General features: G+C 38.3%; 1 protein-coding gene across 3 annotated transcripts in view; it reads right to left on the bottom strand.

Annotated features, from left to right (window-relative positions):
• Positions 1 to 23,947, bottom strand: part of rps6ka1 (ribosomal protein S6 kinase a, polypeptide 1) — a 60,462-nt gene that overhangs the window by 15,798 nt on the left and 20,717 nt on the right. Inside the window, exons 1-2 of one of the 3 annotated variants that reach the window (XM_084097198.1) lie at positions 5,479 to 5,637; positions 2,292 to 2,342 (exon numbers count right to left, since the gene is read on the bottom strand). The exons of 1 other annotated variant lie outside the window; for it this stretch is intronic. In XM_084097198.1, coding sequence (XP_083953324.1) covers positions 2,292 to 2,342; positions 5,479 to 5,520 — 93 coding nt within the window. In that variant the 5' untranslated portion in view covers positions 5,521 to 5,637. Of the gene's footprint in view, positions 1 to 577; positions 990 to 2,291; positions 2,343 to 5,478; positions 5,638 to 23,947 lie in introns of those variants that run through there. One more of the 3 variants, XM_084097197.1, reaches the window with a different exon arrangement.

The following is a 23,947-nucleotide window of genomic DNA, read 5'->3' as shown; positions in this document are numbered from 1 at the left end:
ACAGCATGTAATAAATGCTAGTCCAGGTGGATGCTAGGAATTCAGTTTAGGTACATGAATCAACAAGGCCCTGAGCTAGTCCTGGTTCAGTCAGATTAATTTGTTCATTTCTTTGTGGTTTGAAGTACTATCACATATTGTTATTATTCTCAATAATTTGTAAAAAAGAAGAAAAAAAAAGTCAAACGAGGAATTTTGCCTTTGATAGGTTTTAGGGTGTTGCTGACACTTGCAACATGAAAAGAGAGAGAGAGAGAGAAAGTGTGAGAACAGCCAAGTGTCACAAAGCTCTGAAACACAATTCATAGAAAGACGCACTTGATGTCTTGTCTAACATCTTATCTGAGTATTTGACTTCTAGCTGTGTTAAAATGACATTATAAGCAATTGATTTCAGAAGAGTATGATTACATAAACTTGTGTTTATCTGACAACCAGTGTGGCCCAATTCAACCAAACAAAAGTAACATTTCCTCTCAACAAGAAACCACCCTAACAACAACACCAACAAATACAACAACAAACGACAACTCCTCTACAAAGCAATGTGATTATAATACTGTGTGTGCGCACTGACCGGCATCCATGTTGCATGTTCATCGGTTAAAGCTGCACTAGACGGAGTCGAGTTCGTGGTGCTGTTCGTCTCCTCTCTAGACTGAGTGGCATTCGCTAAAGTCTTACTGTGCTGCCGCTTGAACAGGTAGAGAGTCAATAACTGACTGACTTTAAACTTCCTCTTTTCTTTCTCCATCTCTTCATCCCTCCTCTAGCCAGGGCATTCCACCGTTACCCCCATCCGCCTGAAGTCGGGGCAGCCATAGACAACAAAACTCCCAGAGAGGGAGCGAGCAGGGTCTGGCCGTGTGTGTGAATGTGTGTATGGGACTGAGGGTGTGTGCTCTGCCCTGCTCAACAACTAAAGTGAAGTAGGCAGGAAGAGGAAGACACAGAGACCTGAAAACAGAACTGGTGAGAGAAAAAAACAAAAAAACAGAGCGAGAGAGAGAGAGAGAGAGAGAGAGAGAGAGAGCTAGAGAGAGAGAGAGAGAGAGAGAGAGAGAGAGAGCTAGAGAGAGAGAGAGAGAGAGAGAGAGAGAGAGAGAGAGAGAGAGAGAGAGAGAGAGAGAGAGAGAGAGAGGATGTGACAAAGTAATGTGTGTCAGAAGTGGTAATGACAAAGATAGATAGATAGAGGAAAGAAAATATTTTAACCCTTTTTATTATACATTAACAATTTTTTTTAACAATTATATTTTATCATTCAGAAGTTATATTATTTACCTTACTACACATTCATTTTATCTTTGTGTGCGTGAAAAATATTCTTTAAATAAATTCACAAAAAGAATTTAGAAAAGAAAAAAGTCCCCTGTCTGGGACTACGTTAAAACTTTCTCCTGATACTCTATTCTGTATATGGTTTCCTCTAGCAAGAGCTTCTGCCCATTCTGCCGATGACTGAAAAAAGAAAAAGAAATAACAAATTCAATCTACCTATACCCATTTTCATCTTAATTGATTGTACAGCTTCAGAGTTACGAGTTAGTCGTACCCTCTATCGGTAGAATTTGCCGTCATTTGGCATGTGTCCTCATGCGGTCTATGGCTATATTCAGACAGGCAGCAAAATTCAGATTTTTTGCATATCCGGATTTTATCCAGATGGGTTTTTGAAAGTCTGGAAAGCAAAAAAAAAACCCACATGAAATCGGACACAAAAAAACTTTTTGCCAGTATAGTCTATAGCTGCTTTGTACAAAGTTTGGTGAAGATCAGAAGAACAGCCGATAGGAGGAGTTTGGAAAGGATTAGGAAAGGATTTCAGACCATCCCACCAAGTTTGGTGTCTCTACTAAGAAAATATAAGAATAATATGAAAACTGCAACAAATACAACAAGGTTACAAATACAATATTGGACAAAAAAGAACAAACAAATGAGAAAAAGAACACACACACAAAAAACTACACAGAGACAGAAAAAGATTGTCTGTTTCCGTCGGGTGGACACTTAAATGCTCATCCTGTCACATTATGCTTTACTGATTTCCCCTCTCAGTGTTCTCCTCCCTTACCATCAGCTGAGCTAAAAATACAGTGGTGCTTTAAAACACACAGGTTCTTCCTCTGACCCTGAACACTTCAGCCTGATACAAGAGGAAGTTATAATCAGAAGAAGTTTGTGGCAGGCCCCAGCGCTCCTCTTCCTTTACTGTAAATCCTGTTAGACCCCAGGGATAGTAGAGCTCAGAGGAAAGCAGGTGGCAGCAGAAAAATCAGGGATCTTACCTTCACGCTATCAGCAAACTCTCTCTCTACCCAGGTGATCTGTGACTTGAACTGTGTGTGGGGTTGGGAGGAAGAAGTGAACAGTAAATCAAACTGAGAACAAAATGAATCTTTTCTTTACACTTACACTCCTGCGCACTGATGAACCAGCTTAAAATTCAAGACACTTCTCTCCACCAAAGTTTTGATAGTGGACCCAAAGGGATCATGTCATATGAAAGCTTTCTGTGACACGAAAATAAAGATTAATCTTCCGCACCAGTGGGTTTAAGAGTGTCAGTGAGTTGAACTCGAAAACTAGATCAGTCAGGTTAGCAAATGAATTGTTCAGACCAGTTTGTGAAATGGATTGATTTAAAAGTTCCCAATAAAATGAAAGATTCGTTTACAGTTAAAGTTCAGATTCAGATTTCATTTCGGCCTGTTTCTCACATGGGGGCTGTTTACACCTGACCACTTCATGAGTTTTCTCAGATCGGATAGCTATCTGATTTATCAAAACGATTCCATTTACACCTGGTCACATAAATGTGTTTTTGCAAAACGGATTTAAATCCGATCTTCAATTCCCGCGCTATTAGGCCTGTCGCGATAGTCAATAAATCAATTAATCGCACGATAAAAAAAAATGAGCTCGATAATTTTTCCGGCCGCGATAATTCCATTTGCATGCTTGTTTGTTTTCCTCGTCTCTCTCTCTCTCTCTACCAAAGAGACTGAAGGACCACTCTCGGTTCCTTCGCGTATATGAGGAGTGAACCCTCTTGTCAGTTGCATGGTCTTTGTGTGGGGAGGCGGCGCGCGGCGCTTGTCAGTCACATGGTCTTTGTATGGGAAAGCGCCGGCGGGACTGCTTGCAGCGACTGCCGGGAGAGAGAGAGAGAGAGAGAAGACGCTAGTTGTGAGTTGGAGGGAAAAAAAAGAAAAAGATGGAATTGGTTTCAAAGCCAAACGCGACAGCGAGCTCGATCTCATGAAAATGCGTATCTATACAACGAATGTTATTTCTCGTGCCATTTATACGCCAAAAATAGTTTTTGCGTGCATATGATACGCGATTTTATGGCGTGTAATACGCACGCACTCCTTACCCCTAATCCTAACCAAGTATTTTCAGTGCGTAGCATATACACGTAATAAAGTGCGTCTCCGTCTTCCCGACAGTGCACAATCACTCGGGCGTTTAGTCGACAAAGTAACAGGAGAACAGTGCAAAATGGTGTGATATGGCCTGTTGAGGCTTTTTTTAGTTGTTTACAAAGGTCCTAACTGGCAGTTTTGCCTGTTATGGAATGTATCACTATTTATGTCTGAGCCTAATGTTTAATATTTTTTAAGTGCAATTTTGTTTACATCCATTTATTGTTTTTGGTATTTATTCAAGTGAATTTTTTTGTTAACAGACACTGAGAGTCCATTGCTTTTATTGTTTTTGGTTGTTTTGTTCATTTTTTGTGGATATTTAAAATGTTTTCCGTTTTCAATGTTTAATATTCTTTAGAAATAAAAGTTTATAGATCTTTGAAAAGGTGTACCTGCATTATTATGCCATTATCATTATATTAGATGAAAATGGTCTCAGAACGACAATATTATCGTTTATCGCAATAATTTCTTGGACAATTTATCGTCCAGAAAAATTCGTTATCGTGACAGGCCTACGTGCTATATGCAGATTTAACGGAGTGCACGTCACCGAAAGCAACAGATATGAGCTGCATTTTATTGATCATCAGCTACAATTTCAAAATCAAAGACCGCAATAAGAGAGAGCGGCAACAGCCCTGGTAAGATAATTTTGTTTCTTTTTTAATGATGATGATTGTGTGTTCAGTGTCTGCGACTTACTTTCGCTTTGATTTGCGATATTTTGCACGTTGGCTTAATGAATAGATGCTCAGCTGCTCATCTGCGGTGAAGCGTGTTGCAGTAGCGCCGTCATATCTGGCTAACATTAGGCCTACATATAGCCTATAACACGCTCTCACACATTTATTTTCTAGCATTGTTGGGAGAAGTAAAATTTACATAATGTGGTTTGAACAACCAGATGCATTTACACTTGGCCCAGACCACCTCATGATGTGGTTTTAGTGATCGGATTCAAATCAGTCTCGAATGCGTTTTGGAGGACATTTACACCTGGTCCTTTCACGATCGGATAGCTGTCCGATCACAGAATACGCATGAAGTGGCCAGGTGTAAACAGCCCAATAAAGCTATCATATGACTTCAGAAGACTTATATATAGTAATATAGCAAATGAGAATGAAGAGTGAGTCTTATGGACCTAATAGAAAAAAGTCAGTCAAAACAGATTTGGAACAACTTAACGGTAAATAAATGGCCAAATGTGAATTTTTGTGTGAACTCTCTCTTAAAAATGCTGCAGTGAAGAACTGAATATGGTCGTTCAGTGTTGAAACAAATTGTATCAGTCGAAACTTCCTGTTTCAGCTGAGGTTGAGAGAAAGAGGGAGAAACTTTCTAATAATCTTTTTCTATAGTCAACAATGACCTTTAACACATTTAACAGCTGTGCACTCTGAAACTTATTTGATCTTTCACTTTACTTTCACTCTGCTTCAAAATGACCAGTACCACAACACAAATGGCAAAAGGGAAAACAGATGCACAAAAAGCACTTCCGCTGCTGTCATTAGACCAACATCTTATTTTGTAATAGCAGTGAGCACATCCATCTCTGTAAGCTCTCCAGTGCGTGCTAAAAAGATTCATGTTTCCGACAAGATTTTTTAACTAGACGATTAATATTAAAGTGAAACCACACAGGATTTAACAGCCAATATATTTCTCGCAACACTGAACAACCCACGAGGCTTCAGGCTGCAGCTTTTTGCTTTGTAAACCCGACGTTTCCTGTTGCAGAAATTTTCAAACCAGAGTTTGGTCACACAAGTCATACTGAAACAGCTTACAAATGAGGGATGCGCCCACAAAAAAAAAAAAAAAAACTGTTAAAAAAAAAACACCTGTAGAATTTTAAACAAGAAAACTTCAAGCTGCAATCAACACAAACACAACAGACCCTCTCAAGTTCCCAACCACATCTGAAAGGAGCGGGTAACAGGCGAGATTATGTTTCCTGTCCCTCTCATCTCATGCCAAACAAACCTCTCGACTCTACATCTCTCGATCCCCTCAGGTAAATGAAGAGTACACTTGCCTGTTGCATGCGTGGCTTGGTGCGAAAAATATGCCTCCACATCTCCACCCTGACCCATGTCACTGAGGACAGAGGCTGTCCATCACAAAGCTCTCTTGCTCTCTCTCTTGCTCTCACACACAGACCTCTTGAGTCTTGAGAAATGGGGAAATGTCAAATAACGCAAGGGTCATGTGTATTTAGATTAGGGTCCAAAACAGGAAATGGTGAAACTGAGAAAAACTACACGTCAACCTCACTCAATTCCTTTTTTTGTATTGACACAGACATGTTTCCACCCTCGACGGCTTTAGCTGAGAAGTAGTCGGGCATATCCCCACCAACTTTTGCCATAACCAATATTGTCCCCACCACTTGTGAAATCTACGAGGATCTCCAATTGTTGAAGGGTTTTCATTTCATTTCTGAAGGTACGTTTACATGACAACGATGTTCTAAAAATGGAAAAGTTTTTACTTTCTACAGATGACGTTATTAAAACGAGCCTTGTTGTGAATTCAAAAGTTTAGGCAAAGTACGATTTTTTTTAATGTTTTTGAAAGTAAAACAGTAATATTGTGAAATATTATTGCAATCTAAAATAACTGTTTTCTATTTTACTATATACCTAGCCAATTCAACATAAGCATCATTACTCCAGTCTTCAGTCACATGATCCTTCAAAAAACATATATATGTTGATAATATGCTGCTCATATGATATATTATTTATAAATATTTCTTATCACAGTTGAAAGCGGTCGTGCTGCTTTTCAGGTTTATTCGATGAATAAGCTGTTCAAAATATATTTATATTTACAAAAATATGCTCTCAACCTAACTAATATTCATGAGAAACTGAGAATATCGTGACCTCCCAACCACCACGTCTACACCTTCCCTACTCACCCGCAAGTTTAAAAAACAAAAACAAAATAACGCCCAAGCTCAAGCAGTCCTCACTGCCCAACAACACGCCCGGACAAACTTGACAACCGACTCTTCAATCAAAACCATCTGAATGCAACAGTCACAGCTCCGAGTGTTGCTAAGCAGCGAACGCTGCAGAGTCTCAGCTCGAGAGCCGCGCGCGACTCACCTCGTCTCGTCTCTTTGTGTGGCCACCTGTTGCACTGGATTTACAGAACTGCTCATTCCTAACAAAAAGACGCGCGGGCAGCTGGTGTGTGTGAGGGGAAATGAGACGCACTGGTCACGCCAATAAATCTGGCAAAAGGGCTCGGAAAGGCTTAAAAAACTAATTGGCAGACATGAAGCGGGAGTGTTTGAGCCTCTTTGATAAGTGAAAGGTGTTTATGAATATGTATGCCACACTCATTAACTGAGCGAATAAACATGAGCTTCTAATAGTCTGGTTGAGTCAGTGGTAAGTGGCCGAGCACTTCATAGTTTAAGGGTCTCTGAGAGGCACGCGTTGTTCTAGTCGTGTCTCTCTATTGAACGAGCGAATGCTGCAGTGCGGTTACTGGCCGCTAGAGGGCAGCGCGGGTCTGTTCGATTAAATTCAAAAGGCTGTGTAATTTAAGCATAATTTCTAAATGTTTCAACATGTTTAATACGTAGGAGTCATACGTAAAAAAAAAATTGTTAAAGAAGCATTTTTTGAATTACCTCAGAAATGTCACAGCAGCACAATACAAAACCAGTCCAAACACAGATAACACAGGCACACTGATTTCAGAATCCTTAAGGTAACAATGCAAACATTAACACTGTAAGTCATCCTTTTAACTCCAAGTACTTGGATGAAGCAAGCCTCCCTACTTAAGTGAACAGGCTTGTCTGACACAGAAACTGAAACATAATAGGCTGTTAAAATGCAAATAAATTCAGAGAGTTTGGAGTGAGTCATGGCAAGTCTGGAGGGGCTAAATATGCTGTTTCTAACAGAAGTAGAGAAGAGATTCCTCAATTAGGTTATCTTCCTCCAAATATTGTTTTTGCTTTTTATGAACTGTGTACCTAAAGAGGTTGCAAATATTCAAGATTGGATGGAGGCTGAATTTGCCATTGAATTATCATATTGGTCAACCAATGATCGAAATATTGTTGGGGATGTGTCTGCCTCGATGTCTACAGTGGTTGCGAGTCTGCTACATATTGGGTTTCATTTTGCTCTATATACATACATACTCTGTAAATGATATTCATACTGGCGAAAAATTGTGCCAGACTATCAGATCAAAATATTTGGACAGTTCTGTAACTGGGTCACATTTCAGATGCCCTTTGATTAACCTCATTCATTTATGCACTACTTTCTAACTGAAAGAAAATCTAACTTCCAGCCTTGACTAGCATCCCATTATTCATTATATTTCTATGAGTCAAAGGTGAGATCACGACCCCTGTGAGCTGTTCAAAGTCAGATAGTTTTTCAGGAAAAGAGAGAGAACAAATAAACTATAATGAATTCTTCTGTCAGTTACACTTAGAGGGAAAGGGTCTATTAAAACAGTGATTCCCATCAAGGGGTACACACGTACCACCAGTGGGGGATTAAGACTGACACCTAGAGTGGAATCGCTGGAATCTTATCGCATCGCGTCTGATTAGGACACGGTGTCTGGCAGTAGATCATGCTTTTTTAATTTTTTTATAATTACAATATAATATAATGAAAATAATAAACTTTTAACAAAACATTCAGTGAATTTAGATCGTTCTGATGAAAGGGTATATAGGCCTAGGGCGAGAAATACGTTTGAGAATGAATCGCTTGTTTTAAAAGAGAAAAAAATATTTGCGTGGGCAATTGGGCAATTCCCTTGCCGAATTGCCCACATGGTTAATCGGCCTATGCCTACCACAAATACTGTACAGGTTCCAAAGACTTAAGATATTGCTTTGTTAAAATGCAAAAACAAAAATTATGCCTAAAAACAAAAATGATCAGGACTGTCCTCAGGAAAAACTTTTTCACTAGATGGACAGCCAAGCTAGCCTGGTCCTACCAGACCCTCGTACATTTCATTTGTACAGAGAGTCTGGCCACTCTCCATTGACAAGCGTTAACTCTGTTGAAGTTTAAAACTATTGGATCTGCCCAGAGCCACTCTAGATCTGCCATAACCAATCGCTAACGTTTGGTCGTGACGTAACCCTACAACTCAAACTAGCGCATGACATCGACATCATCGTTCTCAGCCACTCCCGTCTGTTCGCTGATTGGACCGCCAAAAAATTGGCCGGAGAAAACCCAATAATATACCGCAAACCCAGACGGAGTACTGAAGAAAAATTAAAATTGAGCGGAAGTACGTAGGAGGGCAGAGCCAGGCTACAGCCAAACTTCCTTACTGACCATATAAGGGTGCCTCCATTTTCATATATGTTCTATATATAGCGTCTGATTTGAAATAATGTGACAGAAGACACACCTGAACAAAACAAAAACAGCAGACAACCTGAATAAAAATGCAAGTTCACTCTCTGTCAGTAGGTGGTGCTTATGGAACAGTAGCGATTTCTTTGGTTATCGCTGTACACAAAGCAGCGCTTATAAACGCTACTTTATACGGAGGTAAGAGGAAAAGAAAATGCCATTTAAACTTTTTCTGAAGACAGTCATCTCCCTTCAGAGATGTACATATAAATCCCCACCCCAAATTCAATACCGTATTTATATTTTTCTTCCAATATTTCACGCATTTAATATAATAATAATCTTTTAGTTTCAATATGAATCATTGGAATAATGTGCACTAAATGATGGCTAGTATAATTTACATCACATTTTAATATTAGTATCTAGCTATTTAAGGTGAGACACCCTTTAGACTCATTTTAAGAAAGAAAAGGACAATATGGGAAAACAGAATTTTTTTTCACAAACTATTGCTTCAAGCAACAAAGTCCAGAATAATTTTTCATTTTCTCTTTGAGACATGGTTCATTTCATTGAGAGGAGGTGCAAAGGGTTTCAATCAGTGTTTAATTAGGGAATCAGTATTGCACCACTGCTGGCAATGACAGAAACCCATTTGTAGAGTCTAGTGTCTGAGATTTGTGAATAAGTTACACACGGTCAGGTGTGAATGGAAGATTAGGATTGTGGGGGGGGTGTCAGAGAATAATGGGAGTCATCGTAGAGATGAGGACAAGCAGAGTAACCATGGAAACTGCTGTCAGGATGAAGACTGGTTTGAAGACTAGAGCCATGGGAGCATCAGAAGGCTCTATATAACGATATGCATGTATAGTAATTTACATGAATTACACACGTACACATTAGTAAGTCTTAGTAAGGCTGGTTAGACTTCTTTTGTAAGAACACACGTAAATGGTGTCCGTACACCTGTGCAAAAGGAAAAAACAGATGACCTTAATACTTGCGTCACACACTGACTCTGGACACATGTTTGAAGATGTGACGTTTTATGTGCATACAAAAACCAGAAAAAACTGATAAACGCGCACACACACACTGAGATTATTGATGTCCATCAGCACAAGAGCACAGTTGATTAATTCATAAAGCATGTTCTGTGGAGGCCTGTTCACCCCAGGACACCTTACACCACCTGTCACTCCCTCCTTTATAAAGTTACATGTTTTTCTTCAGGGCACCAAATAACTGTCTGCCCCAGCTGGCTGGACAATTAAACAATAAAAGAAGACCAGGGCTCATGAATCATGAAACCTGTGGTACACAGGGAAGGAGACCATGGACTTTTATTTTAAATGGATGTCAATGGAGGAGAGGCTTCACTACACTGAATAAACTGCTCTTGTGGGAAAACGGAGTTGACAGCCCATCGGCTAATCTTAAACATAAAAAGTCCCCCTGTAGTCAATAATTTTATCCCTTAAAACTCATATTTGATCACCAAAATGACATATTTAAATGTTTTTTCTCGTGAAAATGCCTTAAAATAGCTTGAAATGTAACCCTATACCATCCCAGTGGGATCCCTGAAATCACTGGAATCTTCTGGAATCATGAAATGTAATGAATTTAATTGTAGTAATAATTATTTGAGGTACTTTTTCCATTTACAGAAGCTACTATAGGATGGTTTCAAATCGCAAAAGCCTTTGAATACTGTTGTGGATAACGGAAGCCTTGGAGTCAAAAAGGTTGAGAAACACTGCTTAAAAGGAAGGAAATTCTGTCATCATTTACTTAACCCTCAAGTCATTTCAGACTTTTATGAGTGTATGAGATTTACGCATGTGTGATGGCATACAGACACATCAGTGTTGGGTCTGTGACTCACTGCTATATTGACTTCAGTTGAATCAACACAGCTACTGTAGCACAGCAAGTCATTGTTAACCTAGGCACAACCTTAAAGTAATCACCAATAATTCAAACAATATCTGGTGTGATTACGCTTTCAGCATGTGGAACACACCTCAGCACAGATAGCAGCAATAAAGGGTAATGATTAATCCACTCAAAATCTTCAGCTTTGACCAGGGTAATCTGAGAGTAGAAAAACTGAAAGGGGAAGGGGAGATGAATAAGACATTGTAAAGCAGAGGCACAGTGTTCTGTTCACGAAAAGGGCAGTAGTATAAGACCTCAGGTAGAGTTAAACTGCTACATGCTCACACCTGAAATGAGTGTCTGAAGGTCAGCCAGGAGCAGCAGCGTCTTGAGCAGTTAAACAACTGATGGATGTGAACTACAGACGGGCACCTTCAAGCCTGGCTGACTTTTGTCATTTCTCCAAGGCTGATGATAAATGGAACAGAGTTGTGTGTAATTTAAAACACTGCCGCAGTACAGTGTGTTTGTCACTTTAAAATGACAAGCAAACAGTGAGCGGTAGAGCCTGAGAGGAAATCTTAAAGGAACAGTTCACCCAAAAATTAAATGTCATCATTTACTCAGCCTCAAGTCGTTTTGTGTTTCACAGAAGAAAGAAAGCCATACAGGTTTGGATTGACATGGGTCGTTGTTGACGCAAGTGGACATTTTGTGAGACCTTGCATTTGTAATGCCATTTTCTATAAATGCTAGAGGTGCATGGTGTGAAAAGTGCCAGTGCAACAATACTTCCTTCACACACACAAAAAAAACATGCTGCGTCTATGAATGAGGTGATTACTTTAAAAACACTTGTTTGTAATTTTTACATAAATATTCAGTAAAAATGCTACAATAAAAACCTGTAATTTGTCCATTAGGAGGTTTTGCATTACATTTTCTTTTATTTAGTTAATGTTTATTGCATTATTTTATTGTATGTCATGTGTTTGGTTACACCCTTATGGTTTTTTATCTGTGTGTATGAATGAGAATATGTTTTATGGACAGGCCACTTATGATGAACTCCACATTTGATTGCGCCACCTGTATTATTATAGTGAATGTCAGTAAATTTTAATGTATTAAAAAAAAGAAAAGATTTTGATGTTCAAGTAAATTGGTATATTAACATTATAAAATATAGCATCCTGTAATACCAGAAACATTGTCACAGCATTATATTTAATGTTGCATAAGTAATAGCTAAAATAACGGACAAAAATGAATGCATCAAAAGGCATTTTTGATCAAATACTATGTATTCAGACATAATCAAGCGTAGCATTAGTTCTGGCAGGTCACGTTAGTCAAGCTCGCATCAGCTGACCCTCAGCTGATCCACATCTACCTACAGGAATACGACGCCAATCACCGTATACATATATAAGCTCCTTCAGTATTATCAGCAGCTATCGCGTTTCTCAGGAGCTAATTACCCTCCTCCATCCCCAGCTCCTCCTCTCGCCCAGTCAGGATTTGACATTCTGATTCCCCTTGAATCAGAATAATTATCGAATAATGTTGTACTTTAAAATCTTGAATTAAATATATTTGCAAATTTTCATGTTGGTTCTGTTCTGTTTACCCCAAGGGGGGTTATTGCTGCTCTCCCTGCTCTTATCCATGCTAGGCTGCATGGATGCGCAGGGAGTTCTCGCCCAGAACGGAACCATACCACCAATCCAAACTGTATGCTAATTGTCAATCATATTTGACAGTAGTGGTCCTGACAGAACTACTCTTTTGGCATACTGTTTTTTGCATACTATATAGTAGGGAAGTATTCGATTTCAGACGCAGTGTAGCGCCCTCTCTCCCATTGAAAATGAGCTGGAAACTCGCAGTAACCATGAACGGCATCAAACGACCCTAACGTGTCCCACGAAACAACATCTCAAAAATAAACATTTCCGTACAGCATTCTGTTGACTGAACTGAACCTCTATGAGCTCAAGATGCACAGCAGGAATCCTTAAGCCTCTGAGCAGAGATCGGTTTGCTGTTTTTGTCCAATAGTGACAGCAGGGTCACAAGAAAGTTCAACCTTCGGGCCAGACAGCTGTGGAAAAAAAAAATACATAGCTTCAACTCCTACAGATGTCTGAATCTATTTCTGCCTCCACACACCATCTGTCCCGCATGAATCCTCTGATCACATGGACCGCTGCAGCCAAAAACAGATATAAACAGTCATCTAATATCTAACAGCACAACCTAATGAACAAAACAAGCCTCTCGCATTAAAAATCTGCATGTTTATTTTCTACAGAGTAGAAAACAAAACAATGACAGTTGCTAACAAAGCCAATGTGATGAGCCAATTGGGATTATAACAGAATAACTAATCAGATGGCAGATTCAACCAATAAATTCAAACCAATAAATTCATTAAACATCTTACTTTTGAGGATTTAAGACACATTGGAGGTTAAACTAACTTAAATCCCAACTTAATCTAACTTTAACTAAAAAGTTATTTACAATAGTTTTTAACATTATTCTTTTTTTAGGAATTCAAATTCAAAAGTTTTGTCCATCTGAAGAAAAAAAGATAAAACACTTAAGAATAAAGTCAAGAATATTTTTATTCCCAAAAACATTTCTTAAGTTAGAAAATAAGAAGAAAATAGAAGTTAAGAAAAGTTTTATTCTTAAGAATGTTTTATAAATTTGGCCTTAGGACTCAAATTCAATGAACAAGAAAAATTAAAGTTATTTTACTGTAAAATTACAATACTAATAGTTATGTAATATGTACATAATAACTATAGTTGATTCGTCAGCTAAATGCCGGTCCCAAGCTCGGATAAATGGGGAGGGTTGGGGAAAGCAATGGTGAACTACCCTGTTAAAAATATTTTAAAAAAATACCAGAATACCTTATGGCAAGTTTTCAAAGTGCTTGCCAATATCAGATGGAACAATGAAAAGACCCGTGAATACCAGAAAGATCTGTATGTGTGTTTTATTGACTGTGTTGAATATGACAAGCTCTGGGTGGCTCTGCTTGACCTTGGCAGCCTAATTCATCTGATCAAGTTAATTAGATTGCTGTACACCAATCAGGAAGCAACGATGCGGACACACTTCATGGTGAAACAGATTGGTTCAGGATCGGCAAGGGCGTGGTGTGAGGATCGGGGAAAGAACCATCAACAATCTGAGACTTGCGGATGATACATCCTTGCTGGATAAAAGGGAAGAGGACCTGATGCATTTAATCTTGAAAATCAAGAAAGTTAAAAAATGGGGCTGCACCTCATAAAAAAAAAACAGAGATCATTCGACAGCAAGTAGTGGAGAAGTTAAATTTTAAATCAATGGCAAAGAAATTGCACCAGTTCAGGATTTCATCTTCCTTGGATCAAAAATTGACAGAGATGAAATCAAGCGCAGGGACGCATTGGGCCATACTGCAGTGGTTCATATGAATAATATCTGGAAGAGCAAAGATATCACTCCAAATACCAAAAGCATATTAGTCAGAACCATCACATTTCCCACAACGTTGCATTAGACATTAAGAAAGGTAGATAGAAGGAAAATTGATGCATTCGAAATGTGGTGCTGGCAGAAACCGTTATACGCACCATGGATATAGCCAGGAAAACAAATAGAGAAGTACTGGATCGAATACAACCAGGGATGTCACTAGAAGCTGAAATCACTACGGCTGACTTATTCTGGCCATGTTATGCGTGAAAACTCACTAGAGAAGTCAGTAATTTTGGGAATGGTCAGTGGAATCAGAAGAAGGGAATGGCAAATAACTCACTGACGCCACACCATCAAAATGGATACCAATATGAACATTAAACAGTTGAAAGAAGCAGTACTCAACAGGATAGCATCGAGAATGCTTGTCCATAAGGTCGGCGAGGGTTGGACTCGGATACGACTGAATGGATAGATCATCATCAATAGTTACATAATCTTCATTTTCAAACACTATCCCATTAAGCTTTTATTTTGACGGGTTGCTGGCAAATAAATAAATGCACTGCGGTATCAGAGTAGAGGCACTGTATGTTCACTTACACGCCTGCAGCTCACAGCATCAGGAACGGCTTGATTCTGAGACTCTGAAATACTGTATTAAAAAATACACGTGTAAATGACAAGCTTCACTCTGAAACCAGCACATATACAGTATTTACTTCATTATTTCTGGCTGAAGCTGCGAAACTACTCCTTTAACGGGAGTCATAGATCATGACCAGATGGTTTCAATCCCTGGCCTGCAAACTTGACCAGAGCATCAGCAGTTATGGCAGATCAGACTGATTAAATGGATAATCAACATGAAATCTATTTAAGGTCTATTAGTTTAAAACCACTACAAGCTGAGCCATCATAAACTGATGAGGCTGCAAGAGTTTCTCCCCCTGCAATAGTCCAGTTGAAGACAAATTTATACAAGAAATCTTAGCATAAACAAATTAATATTTTATCAAGAATATATCCACAGCTGTGACATTGAGTCATGTAAAACTAATAACACAGAATAAACCTGAAAGAGAATATTTAAACAGTGCAAGAGGCTGTGTGAGGGAAAAAATATAACTAGGCTACTGGAGAGAGAGCGCGGAGGGGTGGGGGAGGGGGTGGACTTTCTTTTGCTGTGGACATCAATAGCTGGAAGATTCTCTTTATTTTACTGTGAATCACCACAAATGGTGAACAATAGTCACTGCAAAAAGGTACACACAAACACTTTTCTCGCCTTCACACATTTGAAAGAGATTGAATTACCCCCATTTTTATTCAAATGTAGAAAAATAATTTATTTTGAGACGCTGGTAAATGAAGCATCGAACACTAGATGTTTCCTGTTAGTGATCTCATGAGTCATGCAAGTGATGTTGAACTTCTAAAGAATGAGTACTCAAAGCATTAAAGGCAGACACCTGCAAGGTTTCTTTTGTATTCAGTAAACAGCTGTTTTATCTGATTTAAACTTCTGTTCAAAAGTTTGGGGTCAGCCAATTTTATTTTTTTTTAAGGAAATTAATACTTTTATTCAGCAAGAATGCATCCAATTCAACAAAAGTAACAGTTTTTTTAAACACTTTACATTGTTACTAAAAACCTTGATTACAAATAAATGCTGTTCGTTTGAAATTCATATTCATCAAAGAATCTTGGAAAAAATGGATTACGGTATCGGCAAAAATATTAAGAAGCACTGTTTTCAACATTGATAATAATAAGAAATGTTTCTTATCAGCAAATTAGCACATTAGAATGATTTCTGAAGGATCATGTGACTGAAGACTGGAGTAATGATGCTGAAAATTCAGCTTTGTATCACAGGAATAAACTACATTTGAAAATATATGAATGGAAATTGGAAATATTATATTTCACAATATTGCTGTTTTTACTTTACTTTTGATCAAATAAATGCAGCCTCTGCAAGCATAACAGACTATATGACTATATATATATATATATATATATATATATATATATATATATATATATATATATATATATATATATATATATATATATATATATATATATTATTTTTATTTTATTTTTTTTTTGTGTGTGTGCTCACAAACAAAAAGGTAAACATTACACATAAAACATTCATACACAATCACATACCACCATAAACAACCAGATTACTGTAACATAATATGCCACAAACTAGATGTAGCTCCTTTTCCCTCTAGCTATCTGTCTCCAACTCCTTCCCTCTCGATATCAACTGTTAAAAAACCATGAAGAAAATGTGCTAAAATGAGAAAAAAAGTGTTAATGATAGCAAGAGTAAGAAACCTGTTTGAACAGGCATCGGATTAGTTCACTCAAGTATTCTGCACTGCAGTCAGACACATTAACTGAAGCTCACGCAGCACAGAACACACTGGCGTGATGTCACACAAGATGATGTCATCCTGCTGGGAGAAAGGGAGAAATCCTCGCTCCACGCTGACGACATGGGCAAAATGTGCCAGCAATTTGCTGCAGTGCACAAGAGGGGAAAAGATGCCAGTCTATTAAAAGAACCAACTCCAAAGAGTGAGACACGGATGGTTCAAATAACCTGACAGACTGAGAAAGAACAGGAAAAAAAACATACATAAGAGTAAAGAGCAGGTCATATTTTCCCTGTGTTTGCAATGCTGAGTAAGACCACAGAAGTCTCTTGTGCCGAAACATGTCTGAAATGACTCACATGTGCAGGTGTCAGCACAGCACTTCTGGCGTCCTGGATCAGCAACAATATGAATGGACACCGAGCCAAGCCGCACAAGACAAGAAAACAAGCTAGTGCAAGTATATACTAGATGGGTATTTCCTCAACTACAGTCCCTTTTAGACCTGTGTACTTGGCGCAATTTTAAGTTTAAGCAAACATTTCTACACTCTGCTGTGTGTGTGTTCATGTGTTTTGAAGGAGGCGTGGCTTTGGAAAGCGCTCTGAAGGGAGGGTGGGATCTTATGCTTTCAAAGCTTAGCTTGCTAAGTCATGTGACAATCATGTGACACTGAAGACTGGATTAAAGGCTGCTGAAAATTCTGCTTTAAATCAAATGAATAAATTAAAATAATATTTCACAATATAATAGTTTTTACTGTATTTTTGAATATAAATGCAGCCTTGGTGAACATACACTTCTTTCAAAAACATAAAAAATTATTAATAATTGCATAATAGCCTAGTTAATTAATAGCAGTAATTAGCATCTAAATGCATATATGCCACCTCGTGCAACATTAAGAGGTCTGAGTAAATTTGATGCTATATGTGTGCTGTATCACTGTATTTGCAGTGTAAAGATGACATTAGACACACAGTTACATTTTATTTGTCTATAGATTAGAAGGTAGAAATAAAACATGAAAAAACCTACTTAAACTCGACTGGTTAAGAGGTTGCCGCCCTGTCTAAAAGCTGGAAATCTGTACTTGATGACATCTCTCTACTGTTCAAATCCTTTATTTTCATCTTTAAATCCCATTAAAGACCAAATCCAGTTCTGTTCATGTCTTTCCTTGTCTCAAATTGTCTTTTGGAGTGGGACTTGCGTGTTCGCTGTCCTTGGAGGCGGCTGATGATGTTGGAATGTAAAATATCTCCTCCCAAAGGCAAGTCCGAGCAGGATACACACTCAGATTCTGTTAAACAGAGCATGATCACATACACATACAGACTGTCCTGGAGTCACAGCTCAGGATATGAACACAGACTGCTTGGAGGTCCTTTCAAAGTGGATCATAATTGCAGCAGGAACACACACACACACACTTGCACACACAGACACACACTCTGTTGTTAGGATGGCAGGCGATTTGTCATTTTCAAGGGAGCGATTACTAAGACTGAGTGAGCGAGTGTGACCTGTGCTCACAGTACATTCAAACACACACAGAGCATTAACCTACTCTACTGAACCCCAGCTTGCCTGCCTTGTCACCATGGTTACACACCACCATGCTTACACAACATATACATACATCGTGTCAGATCCAAACCACAAATACATAAAATGCTCTGCTTACATACCAGCTTGACTCTAATATGTAGGGTCTATTGTTCTGTAATGTTCCTGTAGTGCTTCTTGAGTATTTGAGAAAGAACAGAATTATCCCATAATGAAATGATTGTATCAAATTGTAATACCATGAAAATATACCATGCTACATTATATGATTACCATAACCATGGGCTTGATGCGAAAACAATCCATACTACAAAAATAAAACAATGCAAATGTTACGAAATATGACATTAAAAAGTGTAGGGCTGCAACAACTAATCAATAAAATAGATTACAATCAATAATAAAAATAATAATCAATGAATATCGATTATTGATTAGTCACAACTGTGTGCTGTGCATGGAAACCATCCACCAGTCATGTCCCTTTACAGTAGTTTAGTCATTTTAACTACTGCTTTAAAGTGCTAAGCAATCTGTAGCTGCTTTTTTGGTTTAGAATATTTTAACTCTTTTTTTGAATAGCATAGCCTACATAGGCATATTCACTATATTTGTTTCATAGCCTTTCTATGAAAAAAAACATATACAAAATAATTTCCACATTAAATGTGCAGTAAGCGATTTCTGGTAAATGCTGATATTTGAAATCACCAAAACGAATGCGCCATGTGTGTTTTGGTAATTGGTCTGATCCACTTTTCAAACGCATTTTTCAAAAATTGCTTACTGTACCTTTAATGCAGAACCTAACGTTTAGGTTAAAAGTGAAAATTAAGTTCTCTGAGAACTTTATTATCCCCAAATACCTCCCTGGTCTCCTTGAACTCCAGTTTGAACCCCCCTCCTAGTCCACACGTACACATTTTTCCTCCTTCATTTTAAGAAAAAAAATCACGTCCACACAAGCGCAGTTTAAAAAAAATGTCCGTCCACATGAAAACGCAAAAACACGCTATGAAGCACTGTCAAGAGCATGCCAAACCAACAGGTGTCGATATAACCCTAACCGTAAAGCCATGTTGGCCAATCAGAAGCCTGAAAAAATGGTTATTACCGGTTCTGGTACTAGGCTAACAACATGTTGTCAATAAGCAGTGATCTGCATAGTATTGCATTCTGATGCCTCTGTTCCGCAATATAATGGGTGAACTGTGCATTTATCTGTATACATATTATAAGCCCTGTTAGCACGGTTATTAGCAGCAATATTTTGGCTACGTCCGCCACATTGCACAGACTCGCCTCATGTAAACAAAGGAGATAGCGGCGCACAGTCTGACGTCAAACAAAGGTGATAACAGCGCGCACTCTGACGTCACAAGCCAAAATCTCCGGTTTCACCATCTACACAACTACATCCAGTTTCTAAAAATCTTCACCCTGACAGGAGTTTTCAAAAAAGTTTGGTTTCAGCAACCGGATACTGCGTTTGCGTGTGGACGGACGGCCAAAAAATACCTGAGTTCGTGTGGACAGGGCCAAGGAAGTTAAGAAGAAAGTACTTTCAAGGTACTTGGCTGTGATGTTGCATCACATTTAATACTTGCTTTCAGTCAGGACAGACAAAATGCTCATCGTGTTAGATGGGGTGAAACCTGAAATTCCTGGCAAAGCCCTCTGACATCGGTCATGCAGATCATATTATATATGGATGTTTGAAATCCTGTGTGTTTCTGTTTCTTAGCTACTCGGACTAACATGTTTGTGGAAACCGCACTCTGCACTTTGTTTCAGTGTATACGCAGTGCACATTCGCAGTTCATTCACATTCTTCAACCCAGAGAAAGCCACGCGATGATGTCACCAGAGATGTCACCATGTCACTGCTGTTTTTGCTATGATGACACATAAATGAAAGCTGACATATGTCAGAAGAGCTTTTTTAAAGGGATACTTCACCTCTGGAAAGATGAATGTGTATTTAAAATGGGTCATTTATGTAGAAGAAATGTGAAATTATTTTTGAATTTGGAGCTTTCTAGACTGAGAAAAGCCAGAAAATGTATTTTTGGCTTATGTGGATGAAAGACAACAACTCCCAGAATGCACTTGCTTCACTGCCCCAGGAGGCCACTCCCAAGCCACGCCTACCGGTAAGAGAGTGCAGTTAAACAACAATGCTAGGCTACTAGTGAGTCTCCGTGACGAGTCTGCCCGGGATTTCGAGATCGCCCAAAATGTCCAGGATTCGGCTTTTGCGTTCTACAGTCGCCATTCATTATGTTTACTGTGGCGAGCAGGACGAGACTGAGGGCTGTGGAAGAACAATGAGAGGCCGGTGGCGTGATTACTGATGAGCGACACCTGTGAGACGCACCGGTCTCGTATCTCTCACGGAGGAGCGGGAATTTTCTTAGCAATGTTAAAACGCACATCAACCGATCACTTGTATAGCGTTCATGTAAACACGTATTCAGATTCACCAATCGGAATGAATTCAGTTAGATTGAAACAAAAGGTGTGCATGTAAACAATGAATGGCGACTGCAGAAAGCAAAAGCCAAAAAAGAGGATGGTAACCCCTACTACTCAGCTTTCTCCTACTACTCCGCTTTCTCCACAGAACAAGAGCCTGATAGCTTAGCTTCCAAAAAAAGATGGCTGACACTATGTGTACATTCTGTGAGTGAGATCCCACCCTCTATGGGCGGGTTGAAAACATGCGGGACAGCCCCTACAACTGGCTGTAGTCGTTAGCCTCTGGCCAAAAAAATCCTCCGATGACGCAAAATGACGATTTTTGCGTCATCAGAGGATTTTTTCCAGACAAAAAATACATAAATCTCTCCTCTCAGGGGGATTTGAGGGTGGAAAGCACGGTAATTCGAAAATACTACAGGTTTTCTACTAATACAAAGCTTAATGCTAAATCCTGAAGTATCCCTTTAACAAATGTTTAGAAAATATTATTAAATGAATTATATGAATGTATCTCTGAAGGAAACTGTTTTTAAGAAGTCCATGTAATGCCTAATAAAGTAGTGTTTATAAGCGCAGGGAAACAGCTCCATAAGCACCACCTACTGTCAGAGCGGATTTACATTTTTTTTTTGGGCTGTCTACCGCTTTTGTTCAGACCAATGCAAAAATTGGGCTGAATTGAAATTTGCACTTTATCATTTTATAAAACTTTTTTTGTCAAATGAAATTTTCATACCGTTTCATCTCTAGCACAGAAATATCTACAGAAGCAACTCCTGCTTCAATGGGCCGTGTGAGAGACTATTTTAACTCACAGGACAGTGCGGAGGAAGATATTGCTCTGGCACCTGAACATTTTAACAAAGTTGTATTCCATAGTAGCTGGTTAAATGTTGATTATAAGTAAGCTGACCTTACAAGAATAATTTGTGCTGTGTCTTAGTTTTGAAAATCAGAACAAATGACTGAATGTCAAATACACAATTTGCATTTAGGTAGCATTTCAAGCTTATATTCCTCAATTATTAAATGTTCTTATAGGTGATTAAATGCATTCTTTTTCCTGAGACATACAGACATACAAGTGTGTAATTTCACATTATTACACATAACTTAATTTCTGAACTTATTTTTGTTTGTTTCTTTGTATGTATGGCTTACTTGGGTTGTTACCAACATCTGGTGAAAATTTCATGTCAATAGCACCTTTGGAAATATATTTACTGAGAAAAATGATGATGTGTTCAATACTTATTTCCCCCGCTGTACATTAAAATGAATTACATTTAAAATGAACATGTTATAGTTTATGTATATTAGTAATGTCACAACAATGAAAAAATCAATTCACAGAGGCAACTTTACACATGGCACATTTTCCCCATAAAGTGCAATGACCTCAGCCCTCCAATGCTGTTCTTTAATGCTCTACTATAAGCCAGCAGGGTTTTACAAGGGTCATTCCAAGTGAAAGGAGACTGGTTAAAGAGCCCAGACAAACACACACACGCTCAAACATGGGACACTCATGGGACAGGTTTGGTTAACTGAAGGATTGTATGGAGAGGGCAGGAGGTCAGAGAGCAAAGCCGTGTAATCCTCACCATGAATCAACAGAAGAGCTCGAATAAATGCAGAATTACCAGAGAGGAGGACAGCAAGAGCATATCTCGACAGCAAATAGAAGAAAAGACTACACACATACAACAGCAATATCTACATACACGGGGCCAAAACAACCAAGTGGGTTGACCAATATGGGTTTAAATGCACCAGGGTAAAACAATGTTTTTTGGGTATGTACTATGGTATGGTTAAATGAGGGAATGTTTGAACGTGCTCAACATATATGTCTGTGATTGGCCATTGTGTTCACGCGCTCAACATATATGTATGTAATTGGCTACAATGATCAATGCTTCAAAAACATGTCCTCACCGAGCGCTTGCACAGATACACACGGGAGCATCTGAAAGCAGACATCTAGCAGCAGATCCCTAATATATCCACTGATAGACGCCTGCTTTCAAAAGCTCCCGTGTATACCTGTGTAAGCGCTCATCTACCATATAACCTTTATTTCACTAATAAACATCTAAATAATTGCAGGTCTATGGAAATATCTATGAAAATTTCAATATCTAGACCGACAAAAACATTATTAATAATTCTGATAACATGCCAGATGAGATGGACTCGGTAATTGCGATGACGTATTCATTGTTTTGTTTATTTTTCTGACAACGTTTGCGTATTCCAACGAATATTCCAGCGTGTTCCATTCTCTTCAGTCTTTAGCCTATCAAACAACACATAAGCCTAAATCTTTTAAAATTGTTGTTTAAAATTATTATATTTATGGGGAGTTGATAGACCCCGGTCATTTATTTATGTACACCATTTGAAAAGAGATTAGATTTTGTAAATTTACTTTGTCTGTTGTTAATATTAATGCTGTTGTTATAAAAGAGGCAACTGGGATTATTAAGATACACTAAAGTAGTAATGTTTTTTGATTCAGGCAGTTTAGAATGTTTATTTATTTATTTATTTATTTATTACATTTGTTAGAATTATTTTTTTTACATGCTATATTTGTTACCTGTTTGTTTACCTGTACCTGGTCAAATATTTTATTTAAAAAAGACACTTTTTTTAATAGTGCACTATATTTTAAAAACAATTTTGCACTCTTTCAGACTCTATTTATTGATGTAGAAGTGTGTTTTGTTTTGTATGCAAGTAGGGAATGATATTGCAAAAAATTACAGAATTTAAAAAGTGTCAAATAAAACACTTTTGTTATAATTGTCAAAAACATAAATAAAACAATAAATATTGGTTCTGTATATCGGTTATCGGGCACATAAACATACAAATAATTCAATAAAATCAATATTGGTTGATCTCTAGACGAGAATATTTTTTGTGTGCAAAAAAAAAAAACGACTTTATTCAACAATTTCTTCTCTTCCGTGTCAGTCGCTGACACTGTTCACATGAGCACCATGACGCATATGTGTGATGCTGGCGCAGGAGCCGGCCAATAATGAGCCGGTGTTCTGATGTAGAACCCGGAAGTGTTGCACTGTGTTTACGATTTGAACCGCATCAGAGACTGACACGAGAGAAAAAAAAAAAAGTTGAATAAATTGTTGTTATTTTGGGGTTTTTTGCACACAAAAAGTATTCTTGTCGCTTCATAACATTAAGGTTGAACTAGTAGTCACATGGACTATTTTAACAATGTCTTTACTACCTTTCTGGGCCTTTAAAGTGGTAATAACGTTGCAGTCTATGGCTGGTTCAGAAAGCTCTAGGATTTCATCAAAAA

Source organism: Abramis brama (genome assembly GCF_963993115.1).
Source record: "Abramis brama genome assembly, chromosome: 21".
Classification (NCBI taxonomy): domain Eukaryota; kingdom Metazoa; phylum Chordata; class Actinopteri; order Cypriniformes; family Leuciscidae; genus Abramis; species Abramis brama.
This window is presented reverse-complemented; position numbering and strand designations above follow the sequence as displayed.